The sequence below is a fragment of the Stegostoma tigrinum genome, chromosome 20, assembly GCF_030684315.1.
Source record: "Stegostoma tigrinum isolate sSteTig4 chromosome 20, sSteTig4.hap1, whole genome shotgun sequence".
Classification (NCBI taxonomy): Eukaryota; Metazoa; Chordata; class Chondrichthyes; order Orectolobiformes; family Stegostomatidae; genus Stegostoma; species Stegostoma tigrinum.
In genome coordinates this window covers 25315048-25336874 of record NC_081373.1, presented here as the reverse complement: position 1 = coordinate 25336874, position 21827 = coordinate 25315048, and the positions used below count along the sequence as shown (strand labels likewise).

General features: G+C 38.5%; 1 protein-coding gene across 1 annotated transcript in view; it reads right to left on the bottom strand.

The window, feature by feature from the left end:
- The window catches only part of gucy2g (guanylate cyclase 2g), a 65692-nt gene extending 47331 nt beyond the window's left edge, over positions 1–18361 (bottom strand). Inside the window, exons 1-8 of the mRNA XM_048551521.2 lie at positions 18323–18361; positions 16732–17016; positions 15264–15612; positions 10103–10212; positions 7303–7485; positions 5295–5439; positions 2022–2157; positions 1315–1463 (exon numbers count right to left, since the gene is read on the bottom strand). Coding sequence (XP_048407478.2) covers positions 1315–1463; positions 2022–2157; positions 5295–5439; positions 7303–7485; positions 10103–10212; positions 15264–15612; positions 16732–17016; positions 18323–18361 — 1396 coding nt within the window. The remainder of the gene's footprint in view (positions 1–1314; positions 1464–2021; positions 2158–5294; positions 5440–7302; positions 7486–10102; positions 10213–15263; positions 15613–16731; positions 17017–18322) is intronic.
- Between the last annotated feature and the right edge of the window lie 3466 nt (positions 18362–21827).

Sequence of the window (21827 nt, the reverse complement as noted above, 5' to 3'; positions counted from 1 at the left end):
CCTGACTGAAACTGAGCGTAGACACAATGTAGCCCATTCATCGACAAATGTCATGGTGGAGCAGACCGTAAGCCTCCTCCAGATGAGATTCCAGTGCTTGGATTGAAATCTGGAGGGTGTCTTGCAGTACAGTCTGGACAGAATGAGCCGCATTACTCTGGAATGCTATACTGTACACAATTGGAGCAGACAAAAAGGGAATGTGATGATACTAGAGAAATGGGAAATTGACAGCAGTCTTCTGAGGAGGAAAATGAGGACGTTGAGCAGGATGAACATCACTTTCACTCTGACAGAGCTCTGCAGCATGGGCACAATAAGCCAGAGACTTAATTAACACCTTATTCCAATAAATGAAAGCTGGGTGCATTGATCATTCATTGGCTAAATTTGTAGGTGCTCGAAAGGAAGCAGTCTATTGTTGTTCTAAGCGACAATGCAGCTTCAGTATATGCATTGATCACTTCTATTGTTGCTGAATAAAAGTGAGTGGTTTGAAATGGGTCAAAGGTTCCCTGTATGAGGTTGATCCCCCATTGAACAATGATGACAATTTGGTCTACATTGCGCACTGGGGTAAAAGTAGCATGATTTGGATAGTAATTGCTGGAAAAGCTCAGCAGCTCTGGCAGTATCTGTGGAGAGAAATCAGAGTTAATGGTCTGAACAGTTAATGCCCTGAAGAAGGGTCACCAAACTCGAAACATTAACTCTGATTTTCTGCACAGACCAGCTGGGGTCTTCCAGCAATTTCTGTTTTAGTTTCTGATTTCCATCATCTGCAGATCTTTCGTTTTTTCTGATTTGGAGGGGGTTGTAGAACAGGATGAGGTTAAGGATGGATAAATTGTATTGCTTGGATCCTAAATTAGGATTGATGTGAGCCTGTGTACAATGTAGTGTCAGTTATACCACCTATCTGCCCTAGAAGCATTAATAGTTACTTTCCCATGAAGTGCATGATGAAAGGCAACTCTGGGCTGCCAGTGCTTGACTATGGTGCATAGATAGCAGAAGAACACTCACTAGGCCTGGTGGAGAAAAACCCCCCATGGAATCAAAAGTAACACTTAGCCAATTTGTGATGAGAGTCAAGCCCTTAATTCCACCTCCTCTTTCAAACTGTCAAATTGTCTTTGGCACCTCAACTAAATCAGTCCTTAATCGTCAATGTTCAATAGTTTACAAACCTAATCGATGGAAGATGCCTTCACAATTTCATTCTTTAAGTCCTTGTATCATTTAGTGATGTTACGTAAAGCATTCTACATATGCTGTGAAACGAAGGAAGATGATGGACAGGAAGAGACCTACTGATGCATCCAGATGGTCCCGAACAAGCGAACGACTTGGTTAAGCGTTTGGAGTTTGTTTCGCAATGTTCATTGTAAAATCCACAGTCAGGGTAGTCTTTAACTGGAGTTCCACTAGGCCATGAAATGTTAACAAATTCCTTAGTTGTGCTGTAAAAGTGGGAAAGAAGAAATAGTCATTCTATGATTCATTCTGTCCATTTACCAGAATTAAACACATTGACTGTGCCATGGAAAAGTCCTGTTTGGTGATATACATTCCACCTAACATGCTAGTTTTCAAGATGAAAATTTCCTGTGTGCATCATGTATAGTAAAATTCTGTGTTCCTCATAAATGTATTCATGATTTTACTCATAATTACTATCTGTCCAGCCCCATTTGATGACCTATTGTTACTTATGAAATCTTGACATTGTTGTATAATTGATCAGAAATTTATTTTGTAATAATGTCACAAGGTGGAGTTTTTTTCTGTGAATATTTACCATATATTAACATTATGACTTGGAAACACATAATTGTATTTGAAAGGTGATGTGGCCAGAATGATGCGCCGTTCTTACCCCAAATATAAATTTAGCAAATCCTTTTTCACAAGCCTTTAGAGGACAGGGATTTTCATCATATCAAGACCTGCATGAAAATGAAATTCTCAAGCACTACAGTATTCAATGACTTAATGACAATCTGCACAGCAGAACCTACCGTATTGATTTTCTATAACTGTCATAGTGAAGAACAGGAACAAACTTTGTGATGTTCTCAAACCATTGCAGGTCATACACAGAATAATCCATACGTCGTTCTCCAGAACTATCAATATTCAGTGGGCCAGTTATCCCTATTAAGAACAAGAGTAGTGTTTCTGCTCAATTTCTATATGGCTTTGAGTAGTACATAGAACATTACAGCACAGTGCAGGCCCAACAGTCCTCAAGAGGGTGAAAGACTGTTTGCTCTTTTCATACAGGCTGCTTGTCCTCTACTTACAAAGAAATGTTTCGGCCTCTAATACTTTTACAATATCCATAACAATATTGTTACAATTAGAAGTAGAAAAACATTAATTTCCATGAATTTAGTTTGATTTGGATGGTAGATTACTGGCACAAATGTTGTTCAATGACTATTTAGGATTTGACAGAACTTTTCTGGAGAGAGTGATCTGATAATGTCAGCCTTGATTTCCTTCTCCAAAACATAGAGTTTCACAACTACGAAGCACTCCAGCTTTCATTTCCATTGAGTTCGGGCCTGTAAGATGCCTATTTGTAAATGACCTATTGCAGTTTCAATACTCCCATTTGACTAGGTTTCTTTCACATGGCTATGTTGGGCTTACAGTTACTGCAACAGGGCAACTAACTGGTACCTTTGCAAATTTAGATTTTAGTTTAATTTCTGTACCAAGCTGCTGAGAATCAGAGTCGATTCAGGGTAGGCAATCAACCAACTTGGAAGATTGAGAAAGACACAATACAAGGAGTACGAAGAAGGTGTAAATTAAAATGGATGAATGCAATGTCAAGAGAGGTTTAAAGTGGAATACACAGAGAGTGAAAGAGCCATAACTTTAAGAAAAATAATAAACAGACTATTTGCAGACTATATACTATAACAGACTATCATGTGAGCATTATCCTTTCTTGGCTAGCTGCTGGATAGAAGCCTGTTTTGAAATGAACTATATCATTAATGAGAAGCAAAGAAAATTAACATAAGTTTCTCTACTTCAATTGTGCTTCCTGCTGCTTGAGTACTGCAGAGTGGCAAATGTGATAGTGGGGAGAAAGATGATAGCTGAGACTATCCTACACTTCCAGCTGGAGTAGGGATGTGGTCACAAATAGCTTTTAAGGCAGAAAAATTGCAGGAAACAGAGTATAAATAAACATATAAACTGCCATACATTATTCATTTTGTAAAAGGCAATACTGCAACACGATCACATAAGGGGATAGATTTGTATGGAGATGGACCCATTAATTATACAATTGTGCACTATTTTTATAATTTTTGCACATTAGTCAAAAATCCTACTTCTCGTAGGACAATTTTATTCTTCTACACTTTGTGCATCAATATTTGACAAAATGCATCTTTTCATTTTCAAATAAGAAGATACTTTCTGCATGGTTTCCACCAAAACATTTTGGTAAATTTTTCTTTATGTCTTCAGGGGGTTAAAATATCAAACTAAAATTCCCACCTTCTGCCACCAACAGACAAAAGACATAGGAGCAGAAGTAGGCCATTCAGCCCAACAATTCTGCTCCAATTGTCAATGAGATCATGACTGATGTGATAATCCTCAATTCAATTTACCTGCCTTTTTCCTATAATCCTTGATAAAATTACTGATTGAAAATCTGTTTATCTCAGCCTTGATTATAACCAGCCTCGACAGCGTTCGGCAGTAAAGAATTCAATCAATTCGCAACCCTCTGAGAGAAGAAATTACTCCTCATCTCTGTTTTAAATATGTGACCCCTTATTCATTTTCCTCATTCAAATCATTAATATGTATGGTAAACAACTGAGGCCCCAATACTAATTCCTGTGGCACACTGTTAGTTACAAATTCCCAGTCTGAAAATGCTTCCCTTATCCCAATTCTCTGTCTTTAACAGTTAGTCAATCCTCTATCCATGCTAACGTATATCTCCAACATTTTAAAGTCCTACCTTATTTAGTAGCCAAAGGTGTGGCACCTTAGCAAACACCTTCTGAATGTTGAAGTATATTACATCCATTGCTTCCCCTTTATTTGTCCTGCTAATCACCTCCTCAAAAGAACTCTTGTAAATTTGTCAGGCATGATTTCCCTTTCACGACGCCATGCTAATTCTGCTTGATCACATTATACACTGCTGAATGCTGTCCTATTACATCCTTTATAATAGATTTGATTGCATCCTTTATAACAGACTCCAACTAACATTAAACAAGTTGGCCTATAGTTATCTTTCCTGTCTCCTTCCTTTCTAAAATAATGATGATACATTGGCAGTTTTCCATATATCTGGGAATTTTTCAGAAGTTAAGGATTTCTGGAAGATTTCTACCAGTGCATCCATTATTTTTGTAGTTACTTCTTTTAATATCCTATGATGCATTCCATCATGTCCAGGGAGCTTGTCAGTCTTTAGCCCATAAATTTCGCTAGCACTTGCTCTCTTGTGATAGTTACTGTATTTATTTCCGGGACAGATTCCGTGGAATCTCAGCTAGGCTACGAATAAGATAGTTTGTTTGAAGGCAGAGTTTCTACAATTGAAAGAAAAGCTTATTCTGTCCTCTGGCCCATTATTGAGTCCTGCGCTAGATGCTGTTCTTTAATCCATGATAATTCACCTATTTTTCAGAGTGTGAGAAGGAGGAATGGCAATGAACTACCAAGATGAGGAGAGAATAAAAAGGGTACGAAATGATTTGTTCTTTCAAACAGCTTCAAAGACAATGGTACAGGAAAATTATTAACTAGGAATTTGAATAATTTTAGTAATTTATCCAGTTATCATAAAGAATTATTTATTGAATGTGCACCAGTTCACTGGCATTCTAATGCTCTTTAAATAAAAAAATTCTGATTTTTTAAAATAATTCAGTTAGAGATGACAATATAATTGGCTGGATCAGTATTAATTACCCATCCCTAATTGTCCTGAAGCAGGTGATGGTGAATTGTTGCTGTTCCTCAGGGTCTCAGTGCTGCATCAATAAAGTCATACAGTACATTTGTAAGGGAATAAAACATCACTTTCAGGGCCAACTTTAACTTGTTCCACCTGATGTCCCTCTGGTGTTAATAGTAAGAGATTAATTGAAGGCTAATAAATAAGAATGAAACTAGAGTTAAGCTGATTAATTAGATTCTATTTCAATTGCCCTGTTTTCAAACCACAGTGGAGAGTACTAGTATTAATCGAAGAGCAAGCGACAACAAGAAAGCCTGAGGTACAATGTTTTATTACATACCATAAAAACGCCCTTTGCCGAAACCTTTCAAATTCTTAATAAGTGCTCTTCCATCAAATGGGTTCTTTCCTGCATTTAACATTTCATGAACACCCATAGCATATAGTATTACTGCATCATGAAGATAAGCTGCATAGGAGCTCACCTGCATTATACCAGATGAACATAGATTAAACTCAAAATTGTCTTAAAATTCAATTGTTAAACTAATATGTCCTTTCTATTTCTTCACCTAAATCCATTGCATGATCTAATTACTTTGGTGTGTCTACCGTTATCTCTTTAATAATATCACAGTATACATCTTAAAGCAAGAATTGTATGAAAGACATTGGAATGAATGAGATAGAATGAGGCCATTTGCTTCATTGTGTCTGAGCCAACTCAAAATGAGCTATCCAGTCTAAGCCTACTTTCTATTTTTTAATTTTAAATTTTGTTTCATGTTTTCATATCCTTATTGTCCTATATGAAACATTAGCCTGTTAACCTCTTAATTCATGCAGCTCTTTTGGGGGCTTTTTTGCATTTTACTTTGTTTTGAATTGAATAGCATTACCTCTCATTTGACCCAAAGTGGCAAAGGTATATTCTTCTGAGTTCACCCAGTTTTTGATGTAGAAAAGTATTCCTGGTTTTCCAATAAATCTTGAAAGCCATCAGTCGGTAGATAGGTGTCACTGTTGCAACACTGAGCATCATGATGAAGTCTTTAACATGCCTCCTGCTTTGTTCAATTCTAGCTAATAATAATGACTATTTGAATAACTTAATAAAAACAATTATTTTCTATGTAACTTCTCTTTGATGGGCAAATGTCAGGTCAAGGACCTGTCACTTGAAGGGCAGGAACCATTCATTCAGATTTTCCTGCTTGAATCCCACAAACCTTCACCTTTATTTTCTGTTATCAAAACGGGAAAATTTCCTCGATTTGGACATTAAATCCCGGGTAATACTTTGATGTATTTGTCCTTAACTTTTGAAAAGTTTTTATTTTATTTCTGAACTCTTTTTTATGTCATGGGCGTCAAGTGGGAGTTGCTAGCATGGTTTGGCCAACATTCATTGTCATCTCTAATTGCCATTGAACTGAAGAGCTCGCTCAGCCATTTCATTGGACAGGCAAGAATCAACCAGCCTTAGACTAGTACCTTGGTCAAACCAAATATGATGGCTGATTTCCTTCTCTGCAGGAAATAAGTGAACCAGATGGGATTTTTATGGCAATCAACAATAGCCTCATGGCTACCATCAAGCTGCTATCATAAGATTTGAACCAAAGTCCCAAAAACATTAGCTTAATCCTTCTGATTACTAGCCTGGCAACATCAATATTATGCCACCATCTCCCTCAAACATATCACAACTGGCTGCCATATAGTATATTCTTACTGGCCACAAGGTATACTATTCGTCCTATGCTCATCAAAATGCAAGGATGATGGTAGGTTTTCCCAGAGTACTTTCCTGATTGAATTATCCATTCTTATGACTGAAGAGAGTATCACATAGAGACTGTCCTGTCCTCACCTGACATTGACTCATGATCATTTTCCAATGTTTTCCATCATTACACCTGGTTGTGTTTTATCCATTGAACAAAATGACAATTATTACAGCGCAGGAGGAGGCCATTCAGTCCGCTGTGAACTCACTAGCTCTCCAAATAATCATAACACCTAGTGCCATGTTTCTACCTTCCCCTGTAACCCTGCATATCATTCCTTTCCAGAAAAGCATCTAGTTCCCTTCTGAATGCATACAATGCCATCTCAGGCAATGTATTTCAGGCCTTCAGCATTCTCCAAATGAAAATGCTTTTCATCATAAAAACTGTCTTTTCATAGCTTTCTGAAAAAACAATGATGTTGTGGAGCCAGCTTAATAACTTAAATTAGTGTACAAATATGAATATATAAATAAATTGCTGCATTTTAATTTTAATTTACTGTTATTGAAAAATGATAACGCGCTTCTAGCAACATAAGCAAGTTCCCTTATAAACCTCATTTTCTGAAGACAAATCACTGTAAAAAGGGGCTCCTTTTAATCGTTGGTACACTTCTTGTAAAAATTTGAAGTAGCCATATTCAGAATATGACTTCAGTCCAATCAGGAATACCGATTTGTACAGGTTCAAGGCAATTGGATCTTTCCCATCCACTAAAGCAGATTTCCAGAAGTTATCCTGTGGAGAAGATGAAAAAAAAGAAGCAATGTAAGCTGTTGCCATAGTGTCTTACGGATCTTTTGTGGCAGATAGGAGTGGAATTCTGATATTCTGGATGAACCTCAATACTATTACTCTCTGCTCATCTACACTGTAGCCTACTAAAACTGCTGGGATGAATAGCACCACAACTGGGTGATATGTGGAACTGTATTTTGTTTTTGTTAATTTCTAAATGTATATCTTTCTTTTTATAACTCATGAGTGATGGATAGTCAGCGCAAGAAGTGAAAAAGGCATATTTATTGTTGCAAAGCAAAACCCCTGAATTGCACATTGTAAATTCTTTTTTATTCTATCTTTACCCTGCAACCTGCTGGTTTTTCATTTCTTGCTTGCTTTAGGTGGATTGTCATTGTTGACATTGTTTGTATACGTCCAGCTATGAATGCAAGGAGCTCTGGATTATGACCTAAGATTGCAATGATATGCTGAAAGACGCAGAAAACACTCTACTTTTAATCAATATGTCTGAAAGGCAAACAGAAGCAAAAGGTATCACTTGTATTCCCTTCATTCCCGGCTTGTTGCCAACAGCAAAAAGCACCGCGACTTTCAGCACTCCTCTGCATTTGTTATGTGTGTTGTCATGAATAACCTAGAGCGTTTTCTGGTTGTTGAAGTAGAAAAATACTTGAACATATAGCAACCACCCTACCAGAAGTACAAACAGCGTTCTCATCTGGATTTACCTTGTTAAAGTATCAAAAAGTGTGAATATTTGTGAGAATGTGGGAACAAAATCAATTCCAAAAATAATACATCACAGGAGTGAGGAACTTTCAGACGAGGGGACCTGTTGCGGAATTGTGTAAACTGGAAATTGAATTAGATAAATAACTTAATTAAGGCAGTAAAGTATTAAAATTCACGAGCCAATGTCAAACAGAATAATTTATGTGTAAGTATTTTTAAGCAATCAAAGATTGTTGCAATTTTTTAAGGCATGGAATATATTTCTTGATAGTACTGTTAGAAGGAAATCTCTAAGTAGGTAGTAGTGGATGGAAAATATTCAACACGGTACTCAGTTATGAGTGGTGTGCGACAACGATTTGCTCAGGGTCCTCTTCCATTTGTGATTTTTGTAAATGATTTGGATGTAGGAGTGAAAGGGTGGATTAATAAGTTCACAGACGACACAAGGGTGGGTCAAGTTGTGGATAGTGCGGGGGCTGTTCTCGGTTACATAGGGACATTGTTAGAATGCAGAGCTGGGCTGAGAAGTGGCAAATGGAGTTTAACCCTGAGAAGTGTGAGGTGATTCATTTTGGAAGGATAAATTTGAAAGCAGAATACAGGGTTAACGGAAAGATTCTTGGCAGTGTGGAGGAGCAGAGGGATCTTGGAGTTCATGTCCACAGTTCCCTGAAAGCAGCCACCCAGGTGGATAGAGTTGTTAAGACGGTGTATGGTGTGTTAGCTTTCATTAATAAAGGGATTGAGCTCAATAGCCAGGAAGTTATGCTCCAGATATACAAAAGCCTGGTTAGTCCATATCTAGAGTATTGTGTCCAGTTCTGGTCACCTCATTACAGGAAAGATGTGGAAGTGGTACAGAGGAGAGTTACCAGGATGTTGCCTGGAATGGAGGGAAAGTCTTACGAGGAAAGGTGAGAGAGCTAGGGCTTTTCTGTTTAGAACAACGAAGGATGAGAGTTGACTTGATAGAGGTGTAATCAGAGGTATAGGTAGAGTGGACAGCTGGAGACTTTTTCCTAGGGTGGAGGTAGCTATTACGAGGGGGCATAGTTTTAAAGTGAGTGGAGGTAGATATAGGGGAGAAGTCAGAAGTAGTTTCTTTACTCAGAGAGTAGTAAGGGTGTGGAGTGCATTACCAGAGTCAGTCTCAATCGGGGCATTTAAGCAGCTATTAGATAGGCGTATGGATGTTGGTATAAGGTAGGGGTGGAGGTTAGATAGACCTTAGGTTTAGGGTAAAAGTTCGGCACAACATTGTGGGCCGAAGGGCCTGTACTGTTCTATGATCTATGTAGAAATCATTTTTCCTAGCCAGTAGCTACAGTGCTGTCCGATCATGTTACATTATATTTATGGAAAAAAGTTTGGCATTGGATTATAATGTAAAATTGTTAATACGGTTTCAGCAGTCTGATAAACACATCTCTCAATTTTAATTTCCAACATTGAAGTATTTATTTATGTGTCCACAAAATCTAAGCAATAGAAAAAAGAATCAAGGAAGGCACTTATGTTATTCAGCATCACAAGTTAATAGTGACATTTTTCAGCTCACTACTCTTCACTATTAGTTCAAGGTGACAAGCTAATTAACTGTTATCAGCACTGAATTACATTATGAATTAGGAATGAGTTGCAAAAATTACTTTTCATGCATAATTAGCATGTAGTTTACCTGTCAATTCTATGGAAGATCAAAATACTGTTATCAACATGTACACATTGTCCACTTATAAGCTGGAAGTTCCACCAGGTCTAGTCAGCTAACTCTGTGCTGTCAGTAATGGATTTCGTCAAACAAATATTCAGCTCCTTGTAAAAGGTTAATTGTAAAAAGTGTATTTTAAAAATATATCACCACACCATTGCTCACCTCATAAAGCTGCAATATGAAAAAAACATATTCTCCACTTGTTATTCCAAGCTTTTGAGCTTCTGACATTATTGATCTTGCCACCTTAGGAGTACAAATTAAAATGACAACTGGAAAAACAAACATCAAACAGTGTTACTGATTTAAAACATGATGAAGGATCTACTATATGATTACAATGATCTTACTGATCATTATGTGATAACATTTGTCATTATGTTTGTAAGCTCAGTATAGGTGTAAAAATCTCTAACTTATTGATTGTGTAGTGTTGCTTATAAGAGTAAGATCCACATAGAATCCCTCCAGCGTGGAAACAGGCCCTTCAGCCCAACAAATTCACACTGCCTCTCTGAAGGGCATCCCACTCTGACTCATTCTCACATACCCTTGCATTTCTCCATGTCTAACCCTAACAGCCCTGGACAATTTAGCATGGCCAATCCACCTAGCCTGCACATCTTTGGACTATGAGAGGAAACCTGAGCACCCAGAGGAAACCCACACAGACACAGGGAGAATGTGCAAACTCCACACAGTCAGTTGCCTGAGAGTGGAATTGAACCTGGATCCCTGGTGTTGTGAGGCAGCAATGTTAACCACTGAGCCAAAGTGACATGGAGATGTATTGCTGGTACATTCATAGATATTTTCTAATCAACCTATTCAGGAATGTTATTTCACACCTACTGGAGCAGATGGGACTTTAACTCAGATCTAGAGGTAGGGACACTGCTACTGCGCCACAAATATGAGCTACATCATTGAACTAGTAATCCAGATGCCGAGGTTAATACTCTAGATATGAAAGTTCATTTTCTGCCATTGTAGCTGTCATCTAATTTAATATAAATTAGACCAGGGACATTCTATTGAGGTTGTATAAGGGTCGGGTCAGACTGCATTTAGAATATTGACAGTAGTTTTAAGACTCGTGTCTAAGGAAAGATGTACTCGTGTTGGAGGGGGTCCAGAGGACATTTACAGGAATGATTCTAGGGATGAAGCGTTTGTCATATAGGAAATAGTTGAGGACTCTGAGTCTTTTCTTGATGGAGTTTAGAATGGGGGATTTGATTGAAACTTACAGAATACTGAGAAGTCTGGATGGAGTGGATGGGAAGAAGGTGTTTACACTTGTAGGAGGGCCTAGGACCTGAAGACACAGTTGCAGATTGAAGGGAAGACCCTTTAGAACTGAGATGAGGGGGTATTTCTTCAGCCAGAGGGTGGTGAATCTGTGGAACTCATTGTCAGAGTAGACTGTGGAGGCCAAGTCATTGAGTGTATTTAAAATAGAATAGATCAGTTATTGATTAGCAAGGGGATCAAAGGTTAAGGGGAGAAGGCAGGAGAATGGGATTGAGAAACATATCAGCCATGATTGAATGGCAGAGTAGACTCAATGGCCTAATTCTGCTCCCATATATTATGGTTTTATGGTCTGATTCAATTAATTAGTGAGTTAAGCCTATAATATACTCTTATGAGCCCAGACAACCATTAGCTTAGTATAGCAGCTTTACTTCAGTTTGATTGAGAGCACTGACTTCTGGTTTCTTTGATCAATTTCATAATGTTTGTTCAGAGCAGCTTAAGTGATTTCAAGTGCTTTACCATTTTAGCTTTATAACCTAATATTGTCCAGACGACTGACAATTTTATTGTCCTGAAAGCAGTTTTTTAAAATACAAAGTGAGAGTGGTGAATAAATCTCTCTTTTTGGTTTTGTTTACACATCCTACTGGCACTATAGGTTTCTGCCCAGTGTATAATGGATTATTAGGGATGAAAATGTCATAATTAGTATGAGACACCATGGAGGGTACATTGGGACACAGACAGTCCATGGGCATTTTTGAGGTGCTGACCCAAGCATGGAGAACATGAAGAGGACTTCTTGAGTTTATCTTTTAAAAAGTTTTCTTGTTCACCACTTTCAATAATCATTCCCTTCACCAACAGTACATACAACACTGTACACCATCTACAAGATGCACTTCAAAAACTTGTCAATTCTCCTTTGGTAGCACCTGTGACTTTTACCGCATTGAAGAACAAGAGCAGCAGATGCTTTGGAACACCACCACCTCTAAGCTCATCTAAAACCTACACAACATCTTGTTTCGGGACAGTATCATCATTCTTTTAATGTCACCAGATCAAAATCCCAGAACTCCCTTCCTAACAGGACTGTGGCTGAAAAGTACCTGATGGCCCACAGTAGATCAAGAGGATGACTCACCACCACCTTCTCAAGAGCAATGAGGTTGGATAAGAAATGCTTGTCAATAATGCTCATATTCCATAAGTGAAAAAAAGAAAGGTAAAGTATGGTACAGTTGTTCATTTTGGTATTTCAAAGGTCTTTAAAGTTCAATTCCTTTTACTTCTTTGCACATGGAATTTAAAATCATCCAACATGGAATTGTCCTAGGCTTTTGTGCTCCTAAGATGCTGCTTGGCCTGTTGTGTTCATCCAGCTCCACACTTTGTTATCATGGAATTGTCCTATCTTGCTTTTATGCTTGGATCATTATAATCCAGTAAACCTCATATGTTCTTGCATCAAAAATCAATTTCTTTAGCTCAACAACATAACCCATTTAAAGCAAAAGATTACTCTACAATATTAGCTATCAATATTTATCATGTTTATGTTACCTTATTCTGCATTCTATTAGCAACCACCTGACGCCAAGGAAGACGTTAGAGGCTGGTCAGCTCAGCTCAAAGACTTTTCTGCAGTAGGACTTTAAGGTAGCATCCTACACCCGACCATTTTCAACTGCTTTTCCAATGGCCTTCTCTCCATCATTAGTTCAGATGTGGAGATATTTATTGATGATTACTCATTATTCAGCACCATTCACGGCTTTGTAGATAAAGAGGCAGTCCATGTTCAAATGAAGCAAGACCTGGACAATATCCAAGTTTGGCCTGAGAGGTGGCAAATAACATTTGTACCACACAAGTGCCAGGCAATGACTGTCTCCAACAACACAGGATCTAACCATCACCCCATGACATTCAATAGGATTACCAGCAAAAAATCTCCGACTATCTATATCCTGGGTTTACCATTGATCAGAAACTGAACTGTGTGAATACTTTGGCTATAATAGTAGGTCAGAAACTAGCACATAACTCATCTGCCAACTCCCCAAAGATTGTCCACCATCTGCAAGACACAAGTCAAGAGTGTGGTGGAATAGTCCCCACTTGCTTGAATGAACGCGGCTGCAAGAATGCTCAAGAAGCTCATCCAGAACACAGCAGCCAGCCTGTTTGGCACCACATGCATAACCATTCACTCACTCTTCAACACTGTTGTGGTTTGACCTTCCTCAGATGGACCACAGCAAATCAAGATGGCAGCTCATCACCACTTTCTCAAGGGCAATAAAAACTGCCTCAGCACATTTTGAGTCCAATATGACTTTTCTTCAGAACTAAACACTTACAAAGATTCATATTGGGCTCACATTGTTCACTGCTTCTCTTTCCACAGATGCTGACAAACCTGTTGATTCTTGGACCATTTTCTGTATAATTTCAGATCTCCAATATTCGCGGTATTTTACCTCCAGGACTTAAAGTTCAAATGTCTCAAACGTTAAAATAAGGGTATTCTGTTCAATGTTAATTGTTGCCTGGTTGGTAGCACCCTTGCCATTGAATTACAAGATTCATGGTTCAAATCCTGCTGTAGGGATTGAGCCAGATTAGTACAGTACAGTATTGAGAGACTATTGCACTCTCAGGTGTGACATGTTTTAGAATGATCTGTCAATCAAGGCCCTATAGGTGTCATTGAATGGCTGAGAAAGACTCCATTGAAATCTAAGACTCTTCTGTCTCAAAATAAATGTGAATAGAGAGTTAAAATGCTCCTGACTGAAACTGAAAGAATGATGTCAATTAGGACATTCAGAGATATGGAGAAAAGGCAGATGTATTCACCCTGTGTGAATCAATGTTTTGAATGTTTCAATGTTTTGAATCAGCCATTGCAGAGTGGAATGATCAAATAGTCATAATGGTTGAATCGTCAACTTTGGATCCAACATTTTAATGCTGCTATCCCATTTCAATCCCAGTCTAATAAATTACTCGTGAGAAGTAACCATAAGACCATAAAAAAAAGGAACAGGAGAAAGCCATTCAGTTCCTCAAGCCTGCTCTGTCATTCAACAGGATCATGTCTGATCCAACACTCACATTCACTTTCTGGCCCTTTGCCCATAACCCTCGATTCCTCTACTAATAAAGAATTTATCTCAGCCCTAAATATACAAAAGGATTCTGCCCCCTCAGCTCACTGTGGCAAGGAGTTTAACCCTCTGAGAGGAAATTTTTCCTCATCTCAGTTTTAAAATTGTCTATTCATAAAGCGCTTTGAAAGCCCTTTCCTAAGGTATCTCAACAATAAAATAAAGCTCAAACATCAATATAGGACATAAAATAACTATGAATTAACTTAATTAAGTTCTAAAAGACAAAATCAGAATGAAAAATTAAGAAATCAATCTTACTCTTAAAAACGAAACAATGATAGTCACCTTGAACCTTTGCACATTTGTTCAATATCGTCTACGTATTTACAGATATATACATATTTGTAATGTATTGTTTATCATAGAATGACATGCCTTGTGATATCAGAAGTATTGTTGATTAAGGAATTGTTAATTCAATGGAGAAAAGCTCCTTGCTCTTAACCCAATGTGTTCAATTTTAGCCATGATGCAGGTAACTTAGTGTGCAGCATCATGGCAGACGTAAGTGCTGATAATTACATGTGGAATCAAATGTGATAATATGGGAGGCAGCTGGGAACAGATCCTCAAAAAGAACACAAGTAAACATTTCAAAAGATAGCTCAGATCTCTAATCTCTATGATCTCACAAGGCTAGAGGTGAATGAAATGTAAGACTTCCAAAAAGTTGGCTATAAACTATCAAGACCTGAAGCCACACAGATGTAAAGTGCTGTGAACATCAACTACTGTATGGCTGGTACTCTTCAGTTTTTCTGATCAACTCTAATCAAATTTATCGCCCCACGTGTACCCAAAGAAGACCTCTACCCACCCATTCCACCCCCCACATGGGAAAATATCCCCAATGATCTGATTATGCAATGAAGAGTGACACTTACTTCTTGCTACAGTGGCAATTTGCTTGAGATGTTCCTGATGAAGGGTTGAGTTGCCTGTGTCATATTTGGCTTGAGCTGTGATGATAAAGCTTATTTCCAATTTCCTTACCACAATTTCCCAGAGCCCATCAATTTTGTCCCATGTTGAATCCCTTGCAGTCCCTCCAATAACGGCAACATACTTCCAGCCAAAGAACTGCAATGTTTTAGTCAGGGCATCGCTGATGATTTGTGGTGGAGATAGCAGTTTTATGTAAGTGTCATACACAAGGAAATGATCTAACATAGGTGTCTGGTCCACAAATCCAAAGATGGGAATGTTCCATTGAGACGCTAGTAAACCTGTAATCTAAAAACAGTAAGTCACAAGAATAGTTAATACACACTAGATTGTAGCAGTCTAATAAAATAACTAAATTGAAATTAATCCAACTTTCTTTTATCATAGAATCACTATAGTGTGGAAACAGACACTTTGGCCCAACAGGTCCACACTGACCCTTGGAGCATCCCACACAGACCCATCCCCCATAACTGATCTAAGCTACATGACCCTGAACACTATGGGAAATTTAGCATGGTCAATGCACCTGGCCTGCACATCTTTGGACCATGGGGGGAAACTGGAGCACCCGGAGGAAACCCACGCAGACACGGGGAGAATGTACAAACTCCACACAGACAGTCGGCCGAGGGTGGAATGAAATCTGGGTCCGTGGTAATGTGAGGCAGCAGTGCTAACCACTGAGACACCATATTACCCTTTTAGCATTCCCCTTTCAACTGTATTTGACTTCTTCAACTATTAATTTCTTCACCATTGCTTTAAATGTACTCTTTTGTATTTGAACTCTTATTCTAGTCATTCTTTTTTGATACTTATTCGCCCCTTCACAGCCCTAATTTCCTTTCACTTTCCATCTTCTTCATTTTTACTGTCTTTGGAAATTATTTTACTTAATTAGATTATATCATTTCATTCCATTCCTTGTTCACCTGTTCAATGTCCTTCCTGTTTCAGGAAACATTCTCTAAATTTATGTTTCATACTTTACTGACAATACTTGCAAACAATTTAAAAAAACACATCTGTAGCTGCTTCTTCTGGATGCAATCTCACCTACCAGACCAAAAAAAGTTTTCAAATTGACAGTCCACATAAAGCAATGCTTTCCCAAATCAGAACAACTGGAGACAGACAGAATTCTGAAAGATTGACAAATATCTAAGGAGAATCTCTTGCTAGGTTTACTTTAAACGTTTCAAGATTACAAAATAATTTGGTTTAAATGTTAAAAGTTGCTAGCTTAATTAGTTACACTTTTTTCTTTGAATCCAAGGGGTTGCATTGTTCCTCTAGAATTTTTACCACTAAATTAACAATTTTGCACAAATTGCAGTAGATGATACAAAATGCAGAGTAACCTACTGACCACCAGGTACAAAATCCTCGACACATAGCTCTTACCTCTGCTGCCTTGTGACAGGCCGGCCCAAAGAGAACTGAAACGTTGTATTTCTGTACCTGGCTGAAAAATGCATTAATAGATGCCTTTGGGTCACAGTCACTGTCGGCATACACAAAATCCAGTCTGTAATTTAGCAGAAAAAGTGGGTCTGAATTGACTTCCTCAATTGCAAGTTGCATGGCGGATCCAAGTCTCATGGCACTGTAGGGGAAGGAGATATTTTGGGGAGCTTGAAGTCCTAACAAAAGTTTAGAAACCCCTGTGCAGTTTACTGGAGGAAGCAACTGGGAAAAGGAGAATGCAAGTGAAAAAGTTAGTATTGCAGCCATAAGGCACGTTAAGCTCTTCTCAATGAAATTTGGAGTGCTTTCTTGTTAATTTATATCTGTTAAGTATTTAAGATGGTGTGACCAGTATTTCAAGCCATAACAATATCACAGATCCATGTCATATTTATACCTAATGCACCAGGTGGATGTGTTAATCCCAAGTGAGTTCTGTATTCTGTCTTTAATTGGCACAACCCTTATTAATGAATTTGGTTTGAGTGATAAGTTAGGGTAAATGTAGCAAATCTCAGCGGGTTCTACTCATAGTTTCTGAAATTCTGACTCTTCCAATCATTATAATTCCTAAACACGGTTCAATTTGTAGGGACGTAGTCAATAATAGGCGCACCTTACATTAGTATCAACAGTGTGATCTGTATCTTATTTCAGTGGAAATTGTTAGGGCTTGTTCAATTAGACTGTGATCTTGACGATTCCCTCTTAGCGCACCCAAGTTGTGTACTTTTAAATTTACTACTTCCCAATATTTTCTCTTCCCACTTCACATTTCCCACACTTGGGAAAGTATTCATCTGTATTGAGATAACCTCTTAGCATCTTCAAACTAAGATCTTTTAGCCAAAAATTGTAAAAGTTATGGCTTACTTTATGGTATTGAACTGCATAGAGAGGGAAATAGTGTTCTGGTCTTCTATCATTAAAATTAAAAGGAAAAATTAAATATTTATTAATTCTACCCAGGGTGAAAGAAATGCTTGACAAGAATGAAGTAAACGGGAATACAATGTGGATACACAAACTGCTTATGTTGTCAAGCAAGGAAATTTAGAAAGGAGTCCAAAATTATGAAGGATTTTAGTACAGCAGATGGGAAATAATTATGAGAAGATACGACCTACTACAACGAGAGCTGCCCTTGCTAAACAGACTCAGGACAAGCATGAGTCTCAGCATAAACCCCATATATGGACAGACATAAACAATGCTGTCAATTACAAAATAGTGTTCCCACTAGGTTATAGAATAATTACCTTAAACTCAGCAAATGAGAGGGCTATCTGTTGACTTCATGGATTTGCATTCACTGAATACTAAATAATATTGCAGAAGGATGCAAATGTGAGGACGAGAGGAGACATAAAGAATCTATTTATGTAGTGATTTGTTTGATCTGAAATGAACTGCCAGGGAGCAGATTCACCAATACTATTCAAAAAGGAATTTGATTAATACATAAAGGAGCAACATGGTAGGGTTGTGAGGGAAAAGCAGGAGAGTGGGCTACACTGAATAGATGTACCAAAGAACTATCCTTGGCTCCTATGCCATAAAGTTCCATGATTCTATAATAGAACAGTGCTGTAAATGACTGAAATGACATAGGGTCAGATGATGTGGAGTCTGTATGGGTGGAGTTGAGAAACCACAAAGGCCAAAGAAAAACAATAATGGGAGTTATGTACAGACCTCCTAACAGTGGTCAGGATCAGGGGTGCAAGATGTACCGGGAAATAGATAGGGCATTTCAGAAAGGCAAGGTCACGGTGATCTTAGGGGACTTCAATATGCAGGTGGACTGGGTAAATAATGTTGCCAGTGGATCCAAAGAAAGGGAATTCATGGAATGCTTACAGGATGGCTTTTTGGAACAGCTTGTGATGGAGCCCATAAGGGAGCAGGCTATTCTGGACTTAGTGCTATGTAATGAGCCAGGCTTTATAAAAGATCTTAAAGTAAGCAACACTCAGGACCCAGCAATCATAATATGATAGAGTTCAGTCTGCAGTTTGAAAGGGAGATGGTAAAATTGGATGTAATGGTGTTACAGTTAAATAAAGGTAATTACAGGGGCATGAGAGAGGAACTGACAAAAATCGACTGGAAGCAGAGCCTAGCGGGGAAGACAGTAGAACAACAATGGCAGGAGTTTCTGGGTGTAATTGAGGACACAGTACAGAGGTTCATCCCAAAGAAAAGAAAGATTATCCAGGGTGGGATTAGACAGCCATGGCTGACAAAGGAAGTCAGGAAATGCATCAAAGATAAAGAGACAGCCTATAAAGTGGCCAAGAGCACTGGGAAATCAGAAGATTGGGAAGGCTACAAAAGCAAACAGAGGATAACAAAGAGAGAAATGAGGAAGGAGAGGATCAAATATGAAGGTAGGCTAGCCAGAAATATTAGAAATGATAGTAAAAGTTTCTTTCAATACATAAGAAACAAACGAGAGGCAAAAGTAGACATTGGGCTGCTCCAAATTGATGCTGGAAGGCTAGTGATGGGAGATAAGGAAATAGCTGAAGAACTTAATAAGTACTTTGCGTCAGTCTTCACAATGGAAGACATGAGTAATATCCCAGCAATTAAAGAGAGTCGGGAGGCCCATGGTGTTTGAGGTGAGCTACTGGCTTGGATTGAGGATTGGCTGTCTGACAGAAAGCAGAGAGTTGGGATAAAAGGCTCTTTTTCGGAATGGCAACTGGTGACAAGTGGTGTCCCGCAGGGTTCAGTGTTGGGGGCCGCAGCTGTTCACCCTGTATATTAATGATCTGATTGAAGGGACTGGGGGCATTCTGGCAAAGTTTGCCGATGATACGAAGTTAGGTGGACAGGCAGGTAGCACTGAAGAGGTGGGGAGGCTGCAGAAAGTTTTAGGCAGTTTAGGAGAGTGGTCCAGGAAATGGCTGATGAAATTCAACGTGAGCAAATGCGAAGTCTTCCACTTTGGAAAAATGAATACGGGGATGGACTATTTTCTAAACGGTGAGAAAATTCATAAAGCTGAAGTACAAAGGGATCTGGGAGTGTTGGTCCAGGATTCTCTAAAGGTTAACTTGCAGGTTGAGTCAGTGATTAAGAAAGCAAATGTAATGAGTTATTTATCTCAAGAGGGTTGGAATATAAAAGCAGCAATGTGTTTCTGAGACTTTATAAAGCTCTAGTGAGGCCCCATTTAGAATACTGTGTCTAATTTTGGGCCCCACACCTCAGGAAGGACACACTGGTGCTGCAGCGTGTCCAGCGGAGATTCACATGGATGATCCCTGGAATGGTAGGTTTAACGTACGATGAATGGCTGAGGATCCTGGGATTGTATTCATTAGAGTTTAGAAGGTTGAGGGGAGATCTAATAGGAACTTACAAGATCAGGCATGGCTTAGAAAGGGTGGACGCTGGGAAGTTGTTTCCGTTAGGCGGGGAGAGTAGGACCCGTGTGCACAGCCTTAGAATTAGAGGGGGTAAATTTAGAATGGAAAGGAGGAGACATTTCTTCAGCCAGAGAGAGGTGGGCTTGTGGAATTCATTGCCACGGAGTGCAGTGGAGGCTGGGATGTTAAATGTCTTCAACGCAGAGATTGACAAATTCTTGATCTCGCAAGGAATTCTGGGCTATGGGGAAAGTACAGGGAAGAGGAGTTGAAATGTCCATCAGCCATGATTAAATGGCAGAGTGGACTTGATGGGCCGAATGGCCTTACTTCCACTCCTATGTCTTACGGTCTTATGGTCTTATAGTCATAAAAGCCAATGTGAAAAGGAGAAGACAAGTAATATTAGTATTGCAGCCATAGCATAATGTTCTACTAATGATTATTTATGATTAATAGTAGTGTTAAGCTCTTTTTGATGAAATTTGGATTGCTTTCTTGTTATTTTCCAACCATTAAGTAATTAAGATGGTGTGATCAGCATTTCAGGTCATAACAATCACAAATCCATGTGATATCTATACCCAATGCACCAGGTGGATGTGTTAAACCCCAAGTGTCTGTATTCTGTCCTTAATTGGAATAACTCTTCTTAATGAATTTGATTTAAGTGATAAGTTAGGGTAAATGAAATAAGCTCCAGAGTTTGCATATGGGTTCCAAAAGCTAAATTCTAATCACAGTCTCTGAAATTCTGACTATTCCAATCATTCTAACTCTAAAACTTCTAAAAATGGCTCAATTTGATGAGACTTAACCAGTGATAACCATTTTCTTACAGTGGCATTGGCTTACGGTGGTATTTCTGGTTTGATTTTTAATAGAAGTTATTAGGGTTGCATTCACCCAAATTCTGGCCACAATAATCCCCCTCTTCTTGTTCTTAAATTATGCTTTTCGAAACTTATTGTTTCTGAGTATGTTCTCCTCTCAATTACCTTTCTGTCTCCCACAATAGTTGAAAAGGTATGTCTGATTTTGCAGGAATTTGGTGCAAAGTGTGCTGCGTTATTTGGCTCCCAGACCTTTCTCAACAAGGAACAGTGTCCTGTGAACTAATTGTCAGCTGGTCACTGGTTTACACTGAATCTGAATATGCCATCTAAATGCAACATGCTCTTAGAAATCCTGACAATTGGAAAAAAAAGTGTTTACCCTGTTTAATTCCATTGCACAAAGAAAGTGAGGAGCAAGTTACCTTTTACAAAGAAACATCATTATCAGTTGTTTCTCTGATTTTGCTTGATATGTCATAAATGGCTCCACAAGGGATAACATCAAAAACTTCTGAATATAATAATGATCTTTGTCATTTAAGATTAGGCTAGTTCTGTGATCTACATTGTTTTATTCTATGTTTTAGGCTAACACTACTACCAGCAGAGTAAGATACTACTCCTGAGTACCTCTGGGCTGGGGTGTCTACATACACACTCGTAGAAGGCTGATGGTTCATTATATTAGGGTAAGGCTCCTTCAATCCTTCAGTATGCAATACTCTATTCATATTTATACATAGTAGGTTATTGGTACAGCTTTCTAATGTCGGGTCTAAGATTTCTGTATTCATGTGCTCCTTTCTGGTCTGATCTTCTA